Raw genomic sequence first — 23,648 nt, 5'->3', positions numbered from 1 at the left:
GCAGCGTGTGGTGGTGTTCTGGCCCTTTCTCTTTGGAGATAAAAGACAATAATGGACTAAAGAGCACGTGAAGGATCTGAGGCATCTGTGTCGGAAGGTGCAGCCCGTGTCAAAGGTCCTGGGTCGAGGGTGTCTGGGCTGCAGCCCTAAGGGCTGTGGTGGTGCAGCACTTTCCCGCTGTATCACTGTTGGGTGTAGCTCTGACTGGTCCTGCATCCCCTGCTTCATTGTGCAAGGCCAACACTGTTCATGCTCCACACAACCAGCCCGGCCCAGCTCGTGCACCATATCCTTTTCCAAGGCTTTATAGCAAATGACTCAAATCCTTGAGTCTTCTTCCAGTGCGGTTTCTAATCCTGTTACAATCAGGACTGGACCTTTCCTCCTGTGGTGCAGCAATACAGAGCTCTAAGGCAGTGGTAGGCACCTAATCTTAGTTTAAAGCTGCAGTTAATTTCCAGGTTATAAATTGCTATCTCACTGCTGCGTGCGTTTTTGATAACCCTTATTATTTGCCTGGCTAGCTGTTGGGTCAGACTGCCCTGACCTGTCTGATACAGTGGCACTGAGACTACTGTGCTTGCACTGACTGCCTGCACAAATCTGGAGCTGTGTTCTGCTATTAGCCCTGGGCTGATCTCCCTAAGCCAGAAGAGCTCTAAAGGTTTACGGGTGACACAGTATCCTTAACTGACCTTAGCATGTACACAGTACCCAGCAGCATGCCTGCTCAATCAGAGAACACCAAGGCAAGTCCAGAACCCAGCGACAAACTGCTTTTTGTCTCCTTGGGTGCCATTCTGAGCATCTTGAGCCTTGAGCAGCCACTTTCATTTTTCAGCCTGTTCAGACCTGCCCATTCCGAAGGATCTCGAACATTAAATGCGTGTTACCACCTATTGTGAGATATTAAAGCACGAAATAGGTTGCAGATGAGTTTATGATGTTGGAGGAGTGTGGTTTGGGTTTCTTTTTGATTTCTAGGAAGGACTGGACCACTAATACAAACAGAATGTGAAGCGAGCATCATAGTCCTCTGAAACCACAGAAGTCTGGTTTCTGTTTTACGCAAAGAGCTCACAAACAGCTTTCATATTAATGCTTAGAGCCTGGGAAACCAACCCATGCAGCATCTCATAGGAAGAACAGCCCTTTGGCAGTTAGCACAGTGACTTTTCAGGCATGATCATGGACTGCTTGTGGACTCGGTGCTGTTAGGAGCTGCCCTTCCTTTCTAAGCCAGTCCTGGCCTCTGCTGCTGTTTCTGGGGGATGACAGGAGATGCTGCAAGGCTTTGGGTCCCAGGCACTCTCCATCTTGCTCTCAGTCTCTCCACATAAGCTCTCTTCTCCACCCTTGCCTAAAGTGGGGGAGAGAAGAGCAAGGTAAGAAACAAACCCACACAAACTGAGCTGTAATGGAGCTGCCAGAGTCAGGAGTGACAGTTCTCCAACAACTGGGACGTACGGTCCCTGAACAGCATCGTCCACTCATGAGCCTTGGGTATCAGGAGAGCCCTCTCTGTTGCTAACAGTGCCATGCTGTTAGAGCATTCCCTGGTATCCCTGTGCCTCCTCTGCAGGGATGATAAGGTCCATCTGAAACTGTCCTCTTCGGCACTTTGTCGTCTTTCTGTTCTTTTTCTGTACTGTGGAATTGGATGGAGGCCCTGGATCAGAGTCAGGACCCACCAAAGAGCCTGTTCCTGCTTTCTCCAGGGCCATGCAACCTGTTGGCTAGTTTACAAGCATAGGGACACCGTGTTCCTCCCCAGGTTTTGCCATGATGTACCATGCTGTGCAGCCATGAAGTGGTTTGTTTGTTCTTTTCCCAACTAGTTCTGATCTTTATCCCACTGTTCAGCTGTGTTCTCTTTCTTCTCAAACCTGATGCATCTCTTTGCGGACAAATATGGTCTCTCTCTGTGCCAGGAAAATATGATGCATCTCTATGCTGACAAATACGGTGCGGATCTTTATCAGAGGCTCTTTAAACACGCAATAAAATGACCCAGTGTACACACACAGGTCACCTCTACCCATTACCTTCCCTGCATACTGATTCATTGGTTGAAGGGTTTTTATGGTGCTTGCTTGGAAACAGAGAGAGCCGAAGCGTGATAAACTCATAAACCCTGCCTAGTACAGGATGCGTTGCTGCTGGCATGTTTCAATGGTATTTGAGTCATTCAGGCTCATTACTATTTCCTTTACGTTTATGGTTCTGCCTGTCAGGAATCCAGTTGGCAGATAGAGTGGCGTACAGGACTAGGGATGCACAGAAATTGTCCTTTATCTGCTTGAGGCCTCTGTGAGATTTTAACCAGAATTAGGCCTTCGTGCTGTCACTTCTCAGTTCCTGGCTGGTGTAAAGAAGTTGGGTTATTATGTGTGGTTATTACAGGGGTTTCATTAGCCTCCCTCTTCCAGCTATTGTGGGCTTTTTCCCCAGTTAGATTAGCCAAAATATATTCCTTTGTTAGCTTTCAGCTTGGAGGAGACACACGTCCACACCAGGAAAGCTGGGAGTGGAGAAGGCTGTACCAACACACCAGCCTAGGAAGCAGCAGAGGGCAGCTAGAGTCTCCCATCTCCCTAATCACCTGCGGGGCAAACGCGTATTTTATTCTGTCTAACCCTGCCAATGCATTTAGCTCCAAGCTGGGGACCCTGTCACAAGGACAGAGTCCACAGGCCATTAATCTTTAGGTCTCTCTGCAGAGGGTGTCAGGGAAGGGGTTGATTAGTGCAAGAAGTGTAAATAAGACAATGCAGTTTAAACGTTGGATTTGACCTGGACTGAGAAACCTGTATCTGTTGTGCCCATCGCTGAATACTTGCTTTCACCATTTGCCTTCACTGGGGCATGGCTGGGTTTGAACCTGTGGCTGGATAGGGAAAAAGCTCAGTTGCCAATGTACTAAACCCTTCCATCCTAAATGGTGCTTTTAAATCACTTCAAATCCAATTAGTTTGCCCAAATTCATTATTAGAAAGGAGCCCCCACAAAACCTCTCTTCCTTGTGCGTGTGACTTTGAGCTTAAGTCTTCACTGACCTGGACGCTAACTCTTCAGCTGTATGCAGCCATGGTGCAGCTCTGGTGCTTGACCTTGTGTTGACTGTTTCACCATGGAGACGCTGGGATGAGACCCCCTCTCTTAAAGGTAGTACTGTGCAGCAGCAGCATGTTTCCCTTTAGGACAGGAAGGGAGCCCAGCTCACAGCATGCCAGGGAAACATTCACCCTTTCTCTCCCTTGCCTCCTGTGCAGTGAGATTACAGAGCTACCTTAAATAAGCTCCAGCTACGAGTCTTATCTTGGCTGTTGCAAACTAGCAGAAAGTTGAAGTGATGACAGCAGATAAGGGTGTTCGCTTTTCAACCTTATTGGTTGGTTCTCTGGCTTATTTCCCCCCCCTCTCCCCAAAAGCCAGTCATTCAGAGGTAAGGCTGGCATAGCCCGACCGTTCCAGTCCCATGGATACCATGGAAGGGACAAGAAGGGCCAGGTTCTAGAAGGGCAGATCTCTCACCACCCGGCTTAGCTGTGTCACCGGCCAGGGCTCCAGACCTGCGTACGGTCGTCAGCTGTGAGGAACGTGAACTCGTGTTGGCTTTGACCTTTCTTCACCTTGAAGGAGAGCAAAACGGGTCCCGGGTGTTAACTCCCCACCTCCTTGGCCTTGGGACAGCGAGAAAAGTTCAGCGTTGCTTCTGGTGGGAGTGAGGGAGCCGGGGCTGGTTTCACAGCAGGCTTACCCATTAAACCATCGTATCAAAGGCGAGCTGCGGGCTGACAAGAAGTGTAACCTGAGCAGAAAGGACACTAGTGCGTTAGAGCACGCTGAGGGATTCTGGCGTGACCTGTCACTCTTTCAGTGCTGTAGCCTGAGCAGGTCTTACTGGTTTTTAGCGAGGTGGTGGGAGCTGGATGGGGTGTGGGCTCGTTTCTATTCGTCCACAGACATCTCCGCAATCTTCTTTTCTCTTTTTTAATTCCCCCCTGGATATAAACCAGAGAAATCGGGTCCGTCCCGTTTGCTGCCACCTGGGCTCAACCCAGCTGCATCCGTTTTGGAGGATACCCTGGCTGCAGCCCTCTGGACGTGCTCCTCGGAGGAGAAGAAGCTAAAGCAATTTGGCATCGTTGCTGTAGTCGGAAGCGAAGAGACCTACCAGGAGGATCTGTGGGATGTCCTGATCTCCCCCCATTTGCCCTGCTGAGCATAGGGTAATGGTGTTTGACCATGGTGGTCACCCAGTTACAATTGGAGCTGTGCTTCCATGGCAAGAAGCTGAGAGGTTTCACCTGCAAGTTGATCAGGTCAGCCAGTGGATTTCTCCCAGAGACTTCATTCTCCATTGTCTCCCAGGTTTTCGTGCCGTTCCTCCTGGCTGGCTTGGGCATGGTAGCTTCTGGCCTCTTGATGGATGTTGTTCAAGTAGGTACATGTGGTTAGACTGCTTTGTAGTGAGAGGGTGGGCTTATTCACTAACCTTGAGTATCTGTATGGGTTTGTTTTGAGTATGTGTGGTTCTATAACCAGTCAGCAGGAGGGCTCTAGACTTTTCCTGTGCTAGAGAGACACTGTCCATCTCCTTTAGATCATTACATGGGCTCCTTTTAATGTGGGATAGGGGCTTTCAGGCCCTGGTAGCGTTGGACTGGGTGCTCCCTTTACTGTATCTGGCTAAACACTTGGGTGATGACTGCTATGAAGCAACTGGGACCAGACTGCAGCATATTCCCCTGTTGCATGGTGTTATTTCTTTCCTTCAGAAAATGCTGATAAGGAGGTCTGGGTCAGGGCTGGTATTAACTACCTGTCTTACTGAGAGACAAGTTTATGCTTTCGGTTCTTTGCAAGCAACCTAATGTAATCTTTGGTCTAGAAGGCATTTAGATCTTGTGCTAAGAGGCATGCCAGCAGAAAAACATTACCATTGCCTCCCAGCTGAGTGCTCCCTGGCCAGATTCTGAGGCGGGTATAAGCATGGAATATGGAAGTGTACTTATACGCTTGCATTGACTTCCAAGCAGTGCTGCTGGATTTACACCGCTGTGCCCACAACCAGACTCTGTCCCGTCTTGTGGCACAAATAGAAATGCAACATTTGAGCTAGTTTGGGCATCTCGTGCCAGTGGATTTACAAATCAAAAGGCTGGCAGAGTTTCCCAAGGATATATTGTGCACTCTGATCTCACTGGAGTACACTGGATTCTCTGGCATTAGTACCACAGCAGGAGCTAAATATGGATACTTGAGTGTTTGGAAAGACAATACCTTGCTGGTTTTTTCTTGCGTTGGAATAAACAAAGGAAGAAAGGGAATATGAGGGCTATTGAAGAAAGGGAATATGAGGGCTATTAAAGAAGGGTTAACCGGAGTGGCACACGCTGTGTTTGTCGTCTCCACCTTGTGCTGTGTTTAGGCAAAGACCTGTCTTGCAGCATTACAGAGGTTCTCAGACTGCCCAAGATGTTGTGCTAACAGTGAGCAGTTATCTCAGAGAAGGATACAGACGTAGGACATACCCAAACCTTGGCAGGTGAATGGGTCTTTGTCTAAAAGAAATCGGATGTGCTTGCCAAGAATTGGGCTCTGTGACTGTATCTAAACTGATGGAGAACGCAAGCTGTGTGTACCTACGTTGCATGTGTCCTTTAAATACCAGAGAGCAGTCTACTTTGTGTATTTCTTCACTAGACTCTTACAAATGGGGTCATGCACAAAGCACAATCATAGGAAGTGTGTATTTTGGTGACCGTGTTTCCAGCTATACTGAAATAGAAACCATCAGCCAGTGAGTTCAGCTCCCAGAGGAGGGAGTTAGTGCACTGAGAGTCACAACTGGCATAGCAGAGATGTTAGCGGGGGAAGCTGCCATGGTGTCAACAACCCCATATTTAAAACCAAACCCGTAGCTGGGAATACCCAGGGGTATTGGCCTTTAAAGGCTTGGATTATTTTTCTGTGCCTTTTTGCCTTTGAACTGCCTGCTGTCAGCTTTTCTTCCTGTGAGAGCTAGAAACTCACTGTCCTGCCCAACTAAAACCGGAGACTTAAGTTTGTTTGCTTAAGGCCAGGTACCATAAGGCTCATATTGATAATCATGAGGGTTCATGTGCTGATACTACGGGTTTTTCTGGTCCAGGAGTCTGTGATTTGCCCATTTTCCAGGGGATGGTCTGGCTGAGGAATGCTTTCCTTATTTGCAATCACTGCAAAACATTCCTAGGAGGCTCCGTGCCTGCCTTTGGCAGGGAGATATATGGGCAAGCTCAGGATGGTATCTAGAGCATATGTGTGAGTTTAATGGTGCTGCCCTTGTTTTGTTACATACCGAATATCTCGAATAACACAGTTCTGTGCTGGAAGTACAGGGCTGATGTTGTAAAGTGAAGAGCAAAGTGGAAATTGCCTGGGTCCTATCGAACTATCAGGGTTTTACCGGTTTCTTTCAGTCCTGGAATGAAACCAAGAATCATTCCTGTTAGTGTGTAAAACACCCCAACCAAAATCACAGGAGAGATTTGTGTGGCCCGGCTGACCCCAAGGTTCAAACCTGGGTGTCTCCTACTGTGATAAAAGGATGCCCAAAGAAATATAGCCATTTGCCGTTGTCTCTCTGGTTGTGCAGATGATGCAGTCTCTCTGCAGGGCTGGTAGCATGGCATGGGTCTGGATGTTTCTGCTTCTGCTCCGGTGATCCTTGGCCAGCTGGTCCATCCGGATTCCGGGCTGGCTGGCATTGCTGGAGACCTCGCAGGGCTCTGCCAGTGTTTGGCCCAGTCTTTTACAGTGAGGTGAAGAATCAGATTGAAGCTGGACGATCAGATTTCAACCCAGAGGCTTCAGGAGGAAAGCTTCCCTCTCATTCTCCTCTTCCGCGTAGTCCACATCTGGGACATAGTCCAAATAAAAGTCACAGATAGAAGATATGCCTGTCCTTTGATGAAAGCCCATGGGATGGTTAGCATTGAAAAGGATTTTGAATTGGCTTGTTTTCTAGTCCAGGATCTTGTGATCCTTATGTTGTTCAGGGCAATGGAAAACCTGTGAGCTTTCTTAGCTGCTGCCATGGATGGATGGATGCACTGGAGAGGTAACAGGACATGGTTGGGACTGTGAGGGCAGTGTAAAGAGGGACAGCAGGGCTAGACTCCAGCTGGAGAGCCTGTCCCAGTACATCACAGCCTCTCCTCCTCTGTGGGACCCCATAAGCAGATCCACCTTGCATGGGTACCAACTGCAGTGGGTTATGGGGTAGCCAAGTTTCCTCAGAGCTGAGCTTCAGAACTTTAATCCATTATGAGGACATGAAGTGGGAAAGGTTTTCAGTGTCCCTGTGCGGGTTTGCAATGCTGCAGGGAATGTTGCCATGCCTCCTAGGCCAGTTTTCATCTGAAAGGATAGAGATGCAGCCTAGGCTTAACCCAACTGTCATCACTGAGGCAGATACCCAGCTCTGACCTGCCTCATTCACCTGCTCCTCCAGCTGACAGTGCTGCAAAGGGATGGCACAGGGATCATCTGCTTATCCTGTACTTCTGCAGTCTCTAACACAGTGGAGTCCTGGCTACTGGGGTATAAATCATGATGAATCTGTCCTTAGGCTCTTGATGAGTCACTGATGAGACTCAAACAGAGGCACTTAGCTGTTTTTATTAGTACAGTTGTGTGATTCTGTATTAATCATTCAAAGCTTTTCAGTGTAATTACATGTAAGGCAGAGTCCCCCCAAAACACACCTCATAAGCTGAAACGTCTGTTATGGCTTCGAGACCTGCAGAATTCCTCTTGAACACAAGGATTGGAGCTGACATTGATACAACAAAGTCTTATCTCCCAAAGGCAACAGAAAATACAAGCAGTTGAGTATTGCTGTTGCTTTTTATTTGTGCATCTTTTTATGTGCAGAATGCAAGGTTTTAAGTAGAAATATCTGCACACGGGTGTATTTGAAATGATTGGGCTTTTTTACATTGTGACTGTGAAGTCCGGTCTTAATCCTCTCTCTTTTCAAGGTGTCAAAGATGTATTTGGATCTTTACTCTTAATTAAGGAGGGAGGAGAGGGGGGATCTGGATCTCTGAAAGAGGTGCCTGCCCCTAGCTTTTCCCAGGTATTTAAGCGTCTGTTATTTCCTCAACACTACCTTCCCTTTAACACTCGAAACGTGCCTGTTTCCAGGTCCCCGCTGCCAGGAAATGTGCCTCTTTCTGTTGATAACCATGTTTTGCCCGTTATCTGCATCTCTGACGGGTGTCTGACTCGGTCATCCTGACTCTGGAGGAAGCTGGGGGGTTCCCAGCCACGTTTAGTGTGAGGTGTCCCTGCGCATGGCAGGGGGTTGGAATTGGATGATCTTAAGGTCCTTTCCAACCCAAACTATTCTATGATTCTATGAACTTCCCACAGCTTCCCATGGCACAGCCAGAGCAAAACACGGGCCTGTTGCACCCCGTTTGTGTTTCCCAATAGCTGCACGTGTTGACATTTAGACTGTGCAACCCCCTGGATTTTTAAGGTTATAGAATCCCAATGGATGTGGAGAAGGTGGGCAGGGATCTGTTGTTCATTTTGCCACCAGGATTTGGGACCCTCAGATGATACTAGCCAGCGACAGAATGAATGAACACCTTGATCCTTCCCATATCCTGCAGCGAAGCTCTGAAAGTGTTTGCCCCAGGAGGGCACATGGGTTAGAGGGGGGGAGTTTGGAATTGTACCTGAAAGAGAAATCCTTTGAGCAGTGGTAAGTGGGCAGAAAACCCCACAGGCTCAGTAGAGAAATACACAGGAGAATGATCCGGTCTACTTGTCATACCTGTAGATTCTTGCTTTATACATCTGAATTTAAGTGCTGGTGGAGATAAGGATAGGTTGGATGTATCTCGGGTCTGGCTATTAGACCCGCTCCTTTCTTCTTGTATTCTTCTCTTAGATGCTGGGCTACTTGGTTTTACTGTGATTTCATCCTGATGTGAACCTCTCTGGCTACAGTGGGACTTTGCCAACATCCATGAATGCATAAGGGGTGAATAACTAATGTTCCAGGGCACTGTATGGTAGATCAATGAGAGAGGACATGTGTTAATCAGCATTGCTTCTTAAGGCTTCAGATCATTTCTAGGGCTGCAGCTGGTTCCACAGCTTTGTGCAGCTCGGCTTCAGAGGAGCAATGATAATGAAGATATTTTCCCAGCACTTCAAGCTTATGGGATATCTTAATTCAAAATCCTTTTTCCAGCTGTGCTGGGAGCGTGCTTGGTAACAGGAAGATTTGGAAACTGCGTGTGGAGAAGAGATAGGAAAAATCCCCTTCCCTCCCACTACCAGTCATAGCTGCTTAGTTAGAAGCTTGGTAAGAAAAGACAGACACAACTTCTTGTTGTAAGATGGTTCCCAGATCTTTGTGTTTATGGGTCTGGATAACTACAGGTGTTCCTGTATCTACACTCAGTCCAAAGGATGGAGACCATGCTGTATTTCGTTCGGCTTATGGACCCTAATGACTTTTCATGGTGTTCTTGGCTGATGCTAAAGGTACATTTTAATGTGGGGCTTTCCAAAACCTTCTGCTGCCTTCAGGAAGCAAGTTGATGCTGTTAGGATGGGGCTTTGCTGTGCAAGAGATCAGAAGGACTATTGCAAGCTAAGAATTCCTTCCTTCACTCCCAAAATGCAACATCGAATCATAGAATAGTTAGGGTTGGAAAGGACCCCATGTGCACAGCAGACACTGGTAGAGGAGGTGGTGAGATAAGAAGCTGCTCTCCTTTGAAGCAGCAGCACTGGGCTGGTCGGCATCACAAACTGAGGTCGATCCCTTGTTTTCTTCCAGCACTGGGCTGTATTTCGGACAATTACGGAAATTTTTATCCTGGTTCCTGCCTTGCTTGGCCTGAAGGGTAACCTTGAGATGACGCTGGCATCCAGGCTCTCTACTGCTGTGAGTGTTAACAGGGTGATGGTGGGGTGTGTGGTGGGGGGGATTAGAAGGGGACATCAGGAGATGCTGCTTCTATATAAGCACACTGTGTGGATGAGACGTGCCCTTTTCTGCTAGGCAGAAACCAGTGGGGTGTGAGGGTTAAAATAATGTGTGTGCCCTCATTTTGGAAGTGGAACAGAGAATTCTCATCTGAGCTCTGAAGGTGAATTCATCCCTGGGGCCCTGTGACACGTGAAGGAGACAAAGCCAGGGCTCCGTCACTGTCAGCTTCAGTACTGGATTGCTTCTCCATGGGTATTGTTCCTTGAGAGACCCAGGGCTTCCCAGCATTCCTGCCTTGAGGGATTCAGAACAAGGCTTTTGCTGTCCTGGATTTGATCTCTCTTCCCTTCCATAGCAGTTTTGTTGACTTTGGGCTGTTTGTATTGCATGTCTTGGGAGAAATGGGAGCTTAACAGAGCAATTCAGGGGGAATGGAAGAGGGAAAACGGTTTAATTTGTTCAGCTTTTGGCCTGAATGGGATGTAGTGGATGTGCCCACTCCACTTGTACCTGGGTGCCCTGCAATGCCTCTGCACCTCCATGGGAGCCTCTGATGCCGCCAGGACACTGGGCTGGAGCGTGATGGAGATGTGTCAAGAAGGACGTGCTGGGAAATCTGGCCTGCACTCGTCTGTGTGGCTTTAGCAGCCCCTTTCCCCCAGGGATAGTGGGAAACTGCCTTCAGCAGAGACCTGCGCCATAGGAACAGGTTTTCAGAGTGTCTCTCTTGGCTCCTAGGCTAACACCGGACAGATGGATGATGCGGATAACCAATGGAAAATGGCCACCTGCAATCTAGCCCTTATCCAGGTGAGTCACTTCAGGCTCTTTCCTCTTGCTACACTGCAGCCCAACAGCATCTTTTCCCAGCTGGATCCAGAGCTGTTTGGGGCAGGTATCCTCAACGGAGCCAAGCAGAGCCTAGGACCTGACCTCAAAGCTTGCAGTTTAGCTGCAAAACGCATCCAGAAATCCACAGAAATTCACTTTGTGGACAAAGTGAAATGTTGAACACCCCTCCTTTTGCAGGGGCAGCTGTGGCACAATCCCTGTTTCACAACAGCCCCTAGATAAAGCCTGTCATTTACTGGCACTGTTTGGGAATCATCCTTGGGCAGGGAGCGGAGAGATGGGAGAAGTGTGCTTCTTGCAGCTCTTTCTGTGTGTTAAAACCCAGCAACCAGCCTAGAGGTTACAGGGCTTGCAACACGTGTCTGTGTGCTCTCCCTTATCTCCTTCCACAGCTTTCAGCTTGCTTGGAGCGCTCTGTTGATGGAGAGCCCATTTCTGTGTTGACCAGGGCTATTCCTTTGCTGATGGCCTCAGTGTCCTTTGCTGAAGTGTTATCTGCCCTTCACAGGCATCCAGAGCTTTCCTCCACAGTTTTGTCAGGATTTTAGTTTTAATCTAGTGGAGCCTTTACAGAGATGCTGCTAAATACAGAAGCAATCAGCATCTCTGCAAGGCTTTGTCCGCCTTGCTCTGTGGCAGTGATGAGCCAGGACTGCCTGGGAGCAGATCATAGAATCATGGAATGGTTTGTATTGGAAGGGACCTTACAGCTCCTCCAGCTCCAACCCCTGCCACAGGCAGGGACCCCTTCCACTGGAGCAGCTTGCTCCAAGCCCCTGTGTCCAACCTGGCCTTGAACACTGCCAGGGATGGGGCAGCCACAGCTTCTCTGGGCACCCTGTGCCAGCGCCTCAGCACCCTCACAGGGAAGAGCTTCTGCCTAAGAGCTCATCTCAGTCTCCCCTCGGGCAGGTTAAAGCCATTCCCCTTTTCCTGTCCCTGCAGGCCCTTGTAAGATGCAGATGGTTCCTTACCAGCTGTCTTTTGGTCTCCAGCTCCAGGCCACTGTGGTGGGACTTCTGGCTGCTATTGCTGCTGTGATCCTGGGAGCCATCTCCAAGGGCTCTGTGGATCTGAACCAGGCTGCCGTTCTGTGTGCCAGCAGTGTCATCGCGGCCTTTGTAGCTGCGCTGTCTCTTGGTGAGTCCTTCTGGTTCCTCAGGTCACATATGCAGCACTCGGGTGTTGCTGTCCCCTCTGCCAGGGAGGCCCAGCTGACATCCCTTTGGTCCAGCACAGGGAGGAGGGACGCAGGGATCACTGGTCCTAGGTCCGCTGCTTTCATCCTCTCAGCATCATGCCTTTGTTTCTCTTCTGATTGGTCTCTCGGCGTCCACAGCAGCAATCAGAATGTCCCACTTCACCTGACACACACAGGGAAATGCCACATACAATGTGTGGGTGCACATACGCATGCACACACGTTCTCTGTATGTCTTGGGTGACATGTTAGCCATCTGTCTCTTTCTGGGGAGAGTGAACTAATGCTATGCAGAAAGCAGAGTATCGAGAGTCGTTCAGACAGCTCCAGAGAGATGGAGATGGGTCACCCATCTTGAGATGGCCTTGGGTCACCCAGTGCCATGCAGAGGACTGTGGCTTGTCTGATGTGAGCTCTGAGCCATCCATTCCTCTGGCTGTTATTCCCCTTGGAAGCCGATGGGGTGGACGGTTGGGAGCTGCTGTCTCCTGCGGAAGATCAGTTTGTAGGTCTGCCATACGAGGGCAGCATGATACCCTGAATAGAGGGAGCTGGGAGAGACGGATACAGCAAGTCTTCTAAATGACAGGGACAAGTTAGAGCAAGTGCATATCCTGAAGCTGGAGTCAAAGGGCGATTGTAGATGCCTTTGATGAAAAACATGGGATGAGGCTGTTGTTTAAAGAGAAAAGCAGCAGCTCGGCTTTCATGAAAGCCTTCCCTGCAGTCTCCCTGCTCGGTGTGATGCACAGAGGCTTTGCTGCTGCGCCAGCCCAGCCTTTCAGCCAGCGTTAGTTGCTTCCCTGCATGTGAGTGTGCATGATGGGAAGCTGTTGTTTTTACGGCCAAGGAGGGAAGTAGCGTGAACTGTGCTATGGGAAGGCTTCTGTGGGTAATGCCACGTTGTGTGAGGATGTGCTTCTGTATGGGGATGTTGTAGCAGGGAAAGGTGCATGGCATTCCTTATGGGAGAGCTGATGCTCCCGTGCATGCTCAGCTTTGGTGAGCCCGTGAGAGCAAGGCACAGAGAGGGTGTGAGCTGGAGGAGGCACCATCTGTGATTCCATGATTGTATTTCTCAGGCTGCCTTTGGTGCATCCTGTCAGGCACGGAAGGACACTGAGGAGTTGTCATGTGTCTCATTTCCAGGCTGCCCTTGCCAGTCACACAGCAGTGGGGAATGGCCAGGAAGGGTTTATTCCAGGTGGCTGGCTGAGGAATTCCCACAGGTTCATCAGGGTTTGGGGTTTGTGCTCCTTAACTTACCTGGGCAAGCAAAGCTTCCCTCCTCTCCAACAGTGCTGAAGAGCAGTGGAGTTTTCCAGGTGCAGCTCAGAGGACAGGGAAAAAGGAGGGATGTGGGACACCTCCATAAGCCCTTGACTCTGGAGCTGCTCATAGCACCGACATCCACCCAGTGCAAATTAAAGCAGCCCCAAAGACATGAGTCTGGCTCTGGTGGCTGGGCTGTGTAAGGCTGAGTCAGGCAACTGTAAGGGAGATCACTGCTCCTTGGTGGTTCAAACTGAGAGAAACTTTGGTCTAAGATGGAGAACATCTTTGTGCTGTGGCATCCAGAGCAGGGGATGGCACCGGAGGGTTCTGCATGCCTGCTATGTGCTTATCTACGAGTGTGCTTCCTGCCTGCTCCTGCTTCAAGGCAGCAAAGATTAAGCTGCTCAGGAGGGGAGCTTCTCCATTTGCGCCGCCTGCTGGCATCTCCTTTGATCCCTGGAATTTGCCTGTGTGCCTCTGGGCCGCTGAGGCAGAGCCATGCTCTGCAGGTTGGTGAAAGCAGGAGGACGAGTTCTTGGGGATGTCCAATCTCCTGCTGTGGGGTACCGCTATGGGCAATGTGCTGCTTGCTTTTCCCACACCCTGCATCCTTCTGGGAAGCAGAAGAGCAGCTCTGGGGCGGAACGCAGCGGGATGCGTTCTCTGATGCCTGCTCTGTGTCTTCCCTAGGTCTGGTGATGATTGGTGTGATCTGTGGAGCCAGGAAAGCTGGGATCAATCCAGACAATGTCGCCACACCCATTGCAGCGAGCCTGGGAGACATCGTAACCCTTTCCCTGCTGGCGGCATTCAGCAGTGTGTTCTTCAAATACATAGGTACGGTGTTCAGCAGCGGGGTGGATCCTTGTGAAACTGCTGCAGGGAACTTCTGGGGTGTTTCGGGATGGAGGCTGCCCCTGGGGTAGAAAAACATCCAAAGATGCTTTTCCAGGCTGTCTTTTAAGAGCAGGTGGGAAGGCAGAGCCTAAGAAACACAACTGGGATGTGTCAAAGAAATGGCCAACATATATTGCATAGCTTTGGAACAGAAGGTTGACCTCTGCTCCTGCATCTCTTGCTAGCCAGGCTGTGCATGCGTAACAGCAGGACCTTCCTCACAAAGCAGTGTCAGGGGGCTGGCATTTGTCTTCTTGCATCTTCTCATGCGGAGAGTCACGGATGACTTGATGTTATCAGAGTGGAGGGAGGAGGCAGTGCTGCCTTGTTTTATGCTCACAGGACTGAGTTGTGGCTATCTGGTTAGCTCTGCTGCTGGTTGGCAAAGACTTAGGTACCCATTGACACTGAAAAGCTCAAAGCATCTTGCAGCTTGGTGGTGTGTGCCTGACTGCTGCTTGTACAGCACTGGGCTATTCGCTGTGAGCCTAACCTGGACCGGAAACAGGATCCAGCAAACTCAGTCCCATTTGAAACCCAAACTGTTGCTTCAGTCTGTGAGCAGAAGCAGCCAGGCAGCTGGTCTCTGTGTAACTCCTTCCATATGCCAGCAAGTGAGGGAGCAGGGAGAGGCCCACGAGTCTCTTCCATCCTCCTGGAGCTTCAGAGGTGCATTGGAACAGGCTTTTTCCATGATGCCATCACCCTGCCTCGGTAAGGCTGGTTTGTCTTGCAGTCACTGTGCCTCTGATAGCATCTCTCAGGGAGCATATGGCAGAATGTGATAACATCTATGGTTGTGATCAGAGAACATCTGTGATGTTGTCAGAGTACTTTAAATAGCCTCATGGGCTGGAAAACACTCAGCACATAGACACCAGGTCATTGGGAGCATGAAGTGAAGCAGGTAGGAGGAAGGCACTGTTGGTGGTGCTTGAATAAATCCAGTTCTCCCCCAGTGTGTGGTAAGGGACAGGTCATGCCGTGACAAATCTGGGTCCTATGAAAATATATCCTTCAGAAATCCTGGTGAGTCTGTAAAGTTTGGAATGCTGTGTGTCCAGATGCAGCATCCTATGGAATACCCTTTTTCCCAATGAAGATTTTCAGGTTTTCAAAGGCCAGCCCTGGTCCTTCCCAGTCCTGCATAATGGAAATACAAACTGTGCCAAAGGGTTTCGGTTTGCTCATGGGCTGTGCCTGAGAGAATGTGGCAGAACTGGAATGTGGAGACTGACGTCCATTCACCCTCCCAGGAGTCTTCCTGTGGGCTTTGATAAGGTTTGATCCTCCAGCGCTCCGTGTCTGCGTTATTTAGGAAGGAATTAATTGCCCGAAACAAGGTGTGAGGTAGGTGATCCAGTGCAGCAGCCAAGCCTATCATGCAACCATCTGTCCTGATCTAGTCCAGGTGGTAAAGCTGCACTGACACAACAGCAGCTTTTACACCCCAGAAGTGGCTGCATTTCAATGCCCGCTAAGCCACAAGTCAAGAGCGCACCTCTGTGTAAGAGCCTTTGATTGATGCACGGTGTCATCACATCAGTGCTATCCCAGCCCAAGGCCCCGGCAGTGTCAGGGACAAATGCACACTCTGGGCCTGCTGCACCTCCCGGGTTACCTGCAGAGTCTGTGTTACAGCCCACCGCCTCTGGCCCCAACACAGAGACCAGATGGAGAGCTTGTTGAAGATGGATTTTTATATCAAAAGGGTTGGCATCATCCCCATTGCTCGCAGGTGTTTCTCATGCTTCTGGGTCATGTTTATTTTCTTTCAGTGCTGCACATTTACTTATGAATTCCTTTGTTTCTAAGGGTCACTTCAAGGTTATGCCCCTACTGAAGAAAGGCAGCTCATGGAAACATAAGCTAGGCAGAAGAAACCCGGGATCTTAACTGGCTTTTACGTGCAAGAGAGCATTAGTTCCTATAGAGCAGCTAGCTTGCCACCAAAGTACTGATTGCCCCTTGTTTTAGGTGAGGGTGTGAGGTGTCCACGGTGTGATACAGCTTCCACACTGGAGTTTCCCCCTTGCCCTGCTGTTTGATTTGTACCTTGAAGCCAGGCATTTTGTAACTTCTTGTCTTCTTGGCTGGAGATAGAATTGGAGACTTCTCCTCTTCAAATAGAACTTGCTTTGAATCCTGCTGAGTTTCAAACAACATCCTTTAGCAGTGAGGTTCAGGGATTCCTTATGGATCTCTGTGGTTTGGGGGGAATATCTTGGTTCATGTGATTTGTATGCTAATGTAACTCAGTCTGACTTCCTTCCAGACTTTGTGCAGTAGGATTTGGGCAACCTGTGAAGCTTTTAATGGGTATTTAATCCAAGATGTCTTTCTTACCAGATATTAAATGCCTCTCTCCTCTGATCTGTGCTTTCTTCATCGTCCTGACCCCTCTCTGGGTTTCCGTCGCCAAGCAAAGTCCTTCCGTTGCCGAAGTCCTGAAATCTGGATGGCTGCCGGTCATTGTTGCTATGGTCATCAGCAGGTAACCCAAGGAGCTGCTCCTGAGCCCACGGGTGTGTGCACACAGCAGAGACCCTGTGCTCCGTTAGAAAGCCATCAAAGTGAAACTGGAAGGGGGTAGCACAAGGGTATTTGTGCAGCGGTCCTCAGCCATGGCCAGCCTCTGACACGTTGCAAGGTAGATACGGAGCCCCCAGATGACTGGAAAAAGCAAGTCATCATTCTGAGTCTCACTCACACATCCACACACCATGTGGGTGCAAGCCAGGAATCCGAAAAGGAGATGATGACTGTCACAAACAGTGACATTTTTATCCAGCTGTAATGACAGAAGGCTGGTGAATGTGGAGCCAGGTAGTTCGTTCCCCTGTGCTACATCTTTCAGAGCCAGCTGAGGTCTGGCAGAGAAGGTAAAGAAACTGGTAAGGACAGGATAGAGGTGTAGCAAAACTGGTGGAAGGATGCTGAAGCTTCCCTGGCTACTGTCAGTTTTGCTCAAGGGATGCGCCAAGGTCTTCCTGATCTCAATGTGCCATTAACAAAAGCTGTAAGGCTATTTATTGGTGAGAAGTGAGCTGTAAAGGAGTAAATGGTGAATAGTCCAGCCCTGGCAAGAGGAAAGAAGCTATAACTCATCTCGGTGTTCTATTTTCACAGCGTAGGAATTGCATTGGGATGGGGGATTGATCCATCCTCACTGCCTGTCCTTTTTTAACAGCATCGGTGGGCTTATCTTGGACAAAACTGTAACTGACCCAAAGTTTGAAGGCATGGCAGTTTTCACACCCGTGATTAATGGTAGGTTGGGCAGGGGGGGTTATATGGATGCTTTCATTTATACCTTCCCCTCCTCCCCAAGGTTTCTGTTCTCCACTGTTGCCCCAGCACAAAGGTCTGTGTTCAGATCCCTGCTCCCATCACAGTGGAAGTGAAGCTGCTCATTACATCCCTACTTATTGATATCTCCAAGTGTCTCTGGAGCAAAATAGCAGGCAGGGCTGAAAAATTCTGGCAGAGCTGTGGGAAAGGTTAACAGCATCTGATAGTTGTGTCTGAGAGCTACACTGACACCTTTCATAACATCGAACCTACTGAGGATGTCACAATAAACCCATTTTCCCCATCTCGCTCCACTTAGTAATTCGAGTTGTGCAATCATCCCCTATACAGATTGTTGATAAAGACTAACATATCAAGATCATATGCGTATATATATTATAAAGATTTTTATATATGGATTATATATATACATATATCAGCATCTTTTGTGTGTATACTTATATATTTGAAGCCTCACAGTACTGTTATACACACATGTACCTCTACAAACTGCTGGGGATCCACTGCGTTATTGTCCTACTGTTGTACCCCCTTTAGGCACTGGAGCTGCTCTAAGGTCTCCCCTTAAGGAGCATTTGTTTTCTCCAGGCTGACCCAGCCCAGCTCTCTCAGCCTGGCTCCAGCATCTCCCTTGCAGCATCTCCATGGCCTCCTCTGGACTTGCTCCAACAGCTCCACGTCCCTCTTGTGCTGTTGCCCCAGAGCTGGATCAGGACAGCGGGGGGTCCCTCGACCTGCTGCGGCTGCTGCAGCCCAGCACATGGGTGGCAGATTTCACATTTAGTGATGGAACATTTCCTTCTTCAAGGAAGGAAAACCAGGAGAAGCCAGCGGGGTCTGGCTCACTGTTATCTTTTCGGTGTCATTTCTACCCTGCAAATACTGAGGGTGATGGAGGTTTGCTCCATAGATCATCATCCCTCTATTTTCTGCTAGAAAGCATAGCTGCTTTTTCATGTTTGCTAGAATTAATCAGTCGGGAAGGAATTAATTTCCTTTTAATTACCTAACATACTTGGTCTCTAATTCATTCTCATATGATTCCTTCTCATTTAACAAAGTCTGTTAGATGCCTTCAGACAGACACATAATCACTCACTGCAATTTTCACTGCTGCTGCAGTGAACTTGTACGTGAATGCAGACCCACTTCCCTTGGGCTAGGTTTTAGACTGATGTTTCCAGCTGCAGGGAAGGTGCTTTAGAGGTTTACTGCTTTTTGTCCTTACAGGTGTTGGAGGGAGCCTGGTCACCATCCAGGCCAGCCGTATTTCCACATTCCTGCACTTCTGGAGCAAGCCTGGAGTTTTGCCATACAAGATGAGGCAGAATTGGCCCAACCCATGCACCATATTCTTCTCATCAGGTAGACCTTGAACCCTAGGTGTCCATGCCTCGAGGCCTGTCATCACAAATAGCTCCTTTATCAAGCCTGGTTGATGAAGGACTAGGTGGGTTTCAAAGGCAGAACTCCTTTTCCCCCGTACAGGGAAGATTCTCACATTGGAGAGGGAACATAGTTGCAGTTGGAAAATGCTTGTGGTACACTTGCTTACTGGTGTGCAGAGAAACTGGCCTTTAGGGAGCACTAAGGAAAGCAATTGAAAAAGAATCTCAGATTTGTTCTCATAGAAAGTCATTTTAAGCACGGCCAGGCATCACCTGCGGACGGGGGGACGAACAGAGCATAACCTTGCTGAAAACAAGCAATGCCTCCATCCATCTTCACCAGGGGCTAAACCAAAGCATCAGCACAAGAAGAGTTGGGTCTGTTGTTTTCCTAGGTTGGAGGCTCCTCTCGATTTTCCCTGCCAGGTTGGCAGTTACTGCTCAAACACACTGAAAACTGGGAAAGCGGGTTACAGCAAGGCAGAGCGGAAGCAGTGGGAGGCAGAGAGCAGCTGAGTGTTGAGAAGTGAGTGGATCAGGATGATGCACGTCTCTGGCACATAGCTTCAGTGATAGACAAAGCTGCTGGGCTGGTACTGCAGGTGCTCCAGATTGCTGTGTGATCTAGAGAAGGCGTTAGCAATGTGGTTGGTGGGAGGGAACAGCCCCAAGTCTATGCTTTAAAACAGGCAGCTGCTGTCATCTCTGTTTCTGTCTCTGTCCTCTGCAGAAGTGAATTCCAAGTCGGCCCGAGTCCTCTTCTTCCTGGTTATCCCAGGGCACCTCGTGTTCCTCTACACTATCCGTCTGCTGCAAGGAGGCCACATGTCTCTGTCCTTCACCTTCGTGGTGTTCTATCTGATGGCTGCTCTGCTGCAGGTAAACCCCAAACTCTTACTCAAAAGGAGCCTCTCAGATGTGATGAAAGCAAAGCAGTCTCCAGGCTAAACAGGACTCACGGTAAAAATTCCAACAGAAAACCCACATTTCCAACCATTTCAGGTGTGCTTCCTACCAAGCATCATGTGTCTTCTGTGGGTCCAGCAATACTCCAGGGTCTGGTTTCCTGCATGAGCATGACCGTTCCTTTAGTGTGAGCAAGGGATCAAACATGAGATGAGGAACAACTTGTCATCATCCGCTGAGCTGCAGTAAGGGTGCAGAGGCATACTCAGCAAGGACCTTAAACAGGGGAAAAAACTGAAACAGGGGAAGTTTAGATTGGATCTAAGGAAGAAATTCTTTACTGAGAGGGTGGTGAGGCACTGGAATGGGTTGCCCAGGGAGGTTGTGAATGCTCCATCCTTGGCGGTGTTCAAGGCCAGGTTGGACAGAGCCTTGGGTGGCATGGTTTAGTGTGAGGTGTCCCTGCCCATGGCAGGGGGGTTGGAACTGGATGATCTTAAGGTCCTTTCCAACCCTAACTGTTCTATGATTCTATGACCTTGTTTTAACATGCTCACTCTCTAAGCCACAAGTATTTCTAGATTGTCCCTGCTCATCCAATAAGGGGCAAGTGAGAGGCTTTGAACCTCTCACCAATAGCAATAATGTGTGTATTTTATATTGTTTTAATGTTTTATTAACTGGTTTCCCACTCATTTTGGAAACCAGTTTCACACATCACAGTGAAGACCTTGGGGATCCGTCTGGGCAGGGCCGTATGGGTCAAAAGCAAAGGGAAAACCCAGGCCTGAGAAGTTTATCTTCAAAAGTAAAAGTCCTGAGCAGGCAACGGGCAGTTCACCCACTGTGTTCTGCCTGTTCCCTCTTGCTCTTTGGCCTGCCCTGTCACCTCACTCAGAACCGCATGTGGCTGTTGGGTGAACCCACAGAGGCTCTGACTTCACTTGCCCTTTTGCAGCAGTGATTCATTAGCTTGCAGGGTGAGGTAGGTGCCTCCTTGCAGCAGCCTCGTGTCTGTGGGTGAATTCCTTGGGCGTGTGAACAACCCGTTTTCGTTGACCTTTGCACACCCCACAGCCACAGTTGTCAAGGCAAATATTGATCCTTCTCTTTATGCATCGAGCTCACTCCTCAACCAGAGCCAAGCATGAAAATAAGCAGGATAAATGAGAGGGGAAAGAGCCGAATCCCAGCAACGCCACTGACCCCGAAAGATTCCCAATGGAGGCCATGGAGGAGAATAGGACTAGCCTGGTTCTTTCTTCCCCTCCAGTGTACTTTGTGAAGCAAGACAGAAAGAAGGAGAGAGGGGGGAAGTTTGGGTCAGCTGGAGGAAGCCCAAAGGGAAAGATCGGAGGCCTAGAAAACACGACCTCAGAGGAGCGATTGAATGGGCTGGGGTTAGCTCGTGTGAAGGAAACAGGCTTGAGAAAAATCTGGTTAACAGCCTTGAAACTACCAAGTTTCTGCAGGGAGAGACACAATAACGTTTTCTCTGTGGTCACCAGGGGTGAAACGTGAAATCATGGGTTTTAAATGGGGTAAAAAAAGGCAGATTTGTGTTAGACCTTGGGAAAAAACAAGAATGGGGAAAAAAAAGCCTTGGGACTGATTGCTTAGAGTGTGTCATCTCCATCTCTGGGGGTTGTTTAGCATAGGTTAAACAAACGACCAGCAGGAAAGATGTGGGCATATTTGATGCTGTATTGAGGCAGGGGAACAGTCAATGTAACACTCCTGAGTTTCCATCCAGCTTTAGTTTCTGTGATTCTGTTATTCACCATCTCTCCTCCTCCCTCTCCCCCTTCCCAGTTTGCAGTTTTCACCTCTGGAAATGCTGCCTCTGGCTTTAGTTCCTGTTGTGCTGTGGTCTCCCATGGAGGGACCACAGATGTGGGGTGCAAACTCTCTCCCTTCTTAATTCTATTAACGAGACAGTCTTTAATCTTTAACCAAAGTATTTTATTTGCCTCCATCAGTTTATCAGGATTGGGAATGAAACAGGAATTTAAAGAAATCACAACAGAGATTTAAAAGCTGTTGAGATGAAAAGTAATGGGTTTCTTTTTCTAAGTCAATGTTGCTTGGGATAACTTTGATGTAAAAACTGCCTCAAACTCCAGTTGTCCACTGAGACTCATAGGAAAAGCAAAGTAGACACAATCTGAATTTCTAATGGAAAAAAAGGATGAAAATTAAAAATCTGGCTAAAACCTCACCTTTTGGGGCTGCATATTCACAGCAGCCCTGTTTCTGGTGTTGTGAATGGAAGCGCTCCCATTCATGGTGTGGGAAGTGGGAGCTGTACCTCTTAGGAGATGCTTTTGGTGTGGCCACACTCCTGTTTTGGGCCATGCGATGCAGGTGAGTGGTTCAAGTGTGGTCCCTGTGCTTGTGGCCGCTGTGGCACTAGGAGTGATGCCAAGCAATGCAGTGCCCAAGGCTTTGAGCCAGTTACCCCATCCCAGTGCGGCTCCATCCCAAAGAGAAACAGCAGTTGTCCAGGGAAGCTGTTAACTCTCAGCGATCCCCGCTAGCTCTGGTACCTTGGCCATGGCCGCCTCATTTTGTCTGTGAGCCGAGGGAGGCTGGCTATTACCTTGCTGCCTGTCTTGCTTCTCCTCAGGTGGGAATCCTGCTCTATGTGGCTGAGGCCATTGTGCGCCTGATGTGGAGGAAGGCGCTGGATCCGGATAACTTCTCCATCCCCTACCTCACTGCCCTGGGGGATCTCCTGGGCACAGGATTCCTGGCTGTCTGTTTCCACCTGGTTGTGCTTGTCCATGGCTTGTAGGTGAACTAAGGCGACTGAGAGACCGGTTTGGGTCCCCCCGTCACCCTGTCTCTCCTACCCATTGTGCCTTACAGCTGGGCTCACCCTCCCTAAGGGAGCAGCACCCACAGACTTGTGCCCAAGCCCACTGCCCACGTGTCCACCCACCAGACAATAAAGAGCGTTGGCCCATGTGTAATGAAGGAGCTTTGTGATTGGTTTCAGTCCTAGCATGGACACAGCCCGTGAGGCTGCTCCGAAGCGTGCCAAGGTCACCGCATCTGATCCTGCAAGTGGATGTCGCAGCCTCTCCATCGGACTGACTTTCCACCAAGGGAAATATCTTATTAACCCTCCTTTCCTCTCCTGTCGCATCCCTGGAGGAGGAGAGGAACCAGGTCTTGGAACTCCTCTCATCTCCATCATGCAGATCCTGAGGATCTGAAGCTCCTTGCTGGCTCGTGTCCAGCGGGATATTACCTACCTGCCCCAGCAGTGTCACTGTTGTCTGACTGACCAGCTGGATCGAGTGCAGTTTGGGGATAGGAGGGTTTGTTTTTACGGTTTATGAATTGTCCAGTAGTTAAAAATGGACACACATGAATAAAGTGGTTAAAAAAGGTAATGCTGTGGATTTGGGGGTTGGTTTTCCTTGCCATGGCTCTGCCTGTTGCTAGTTCAAACTTGACAGGTAGAACTTCCTGCTCGCTTGCTTCTCATCCATTCAGGCTTGGACCACACAATTTTAACAGGGCTTCGGGAAAATCAGTGTTTCCTAACAAAGAGCAGCCCTCTGCAGCCCACATCTTTCAGGTGGGAATTAAGGTTGGATGAGGCTTGGATATTCAATATTCACTGGCATTGAAGAAGCAGTAGGATCCTCCAGATGCCTAAGACTCAGGGGTTGAGGTTGTGGATCAAATGCCACTAGATCTCAACTTCTGTAATAATCTACTTTAGTATGTTTTGGAGGAGGGAAATGGGGAGGTCGAATCCCCATCCTGCTGCCATACAGATGCCTTGTTCAAGGACCAGCTCCTG

The 23,648-nt window shown here is 49.1% G+C and overlaps 1 protein-coding gene across 5 annotated transcripts; it reads left to right on the top strand.

Annotated features, from left to right (window-relative positions):
• The first annotated feature begins 3,449 nt into the window (after positions 1 to 3,449).
• SLC41A3 (solute carrier family 41 member 3) lies at positions 3,450 to 23,320 on the top strand. Of its 5 annotated transcripts, XM_080625295.1 has the most exons (11): positions 3,450 to 4,232; positions 4,375 to 4,443; positions 9,851 to 9,958; positions 10,742 to 10,813; positions 11,851 to 11,995; positions 14,022 to 14,168; positions 16,578 to 16,722; positions 17,419 to 17,498; positions 18,771 to 18,905; positions 19,659 to 19,807; positions 22,461 to 23,281. In XM_080625295.1, exons 2-11 carry the CDS (start codon positions 4,408 to 4,410, stop codon positions 22,626 to 22,628), a joined length of 1,185 nt encoding a protein of 394 aa, XP_080481421.1. In that variant the 5' UTR covers positions 3,450 to 4,232; positions 4,375 to 4,407; the 3' UTR covers positions 22,629 to 23,281. The 5 variants fall into 5 exon arrangements, 4 of the variants coding, with proteins under 4 accessions (XP_080481421.1, XP_080481419.1, XP_080481422.1 ...); XR_013957622.1 differs by having other exon boundaries at positions 3,450 to 4,443; positions 19,659 to 19,930; positions 22,461 to 22,576; XM_080625293.1 differs by having other exon boundaries at positions 3,450 to 4,443; positions 22,461 to 23,284.
• The last annotated feature ends 328 nt before the right edge of the window (positions 23,321 to 23,648 follow it).

Source organism: Psittacula echo (assembly GCF_963264785.1).
Source record: "Psittacula echo genome assembly, chromosome: 9".
Lineage (NCBI taxonomy): Eukaryota > Metazoa > Chordata > Aves > Psittaciformes > Psittacidae > Psittacula > Psittacula echo.
The sequence above is the reverse complement of the archived record's forward strand: the minus strand, read 5'-3'. Positions and strand labels throughout refer to the sequence as shown.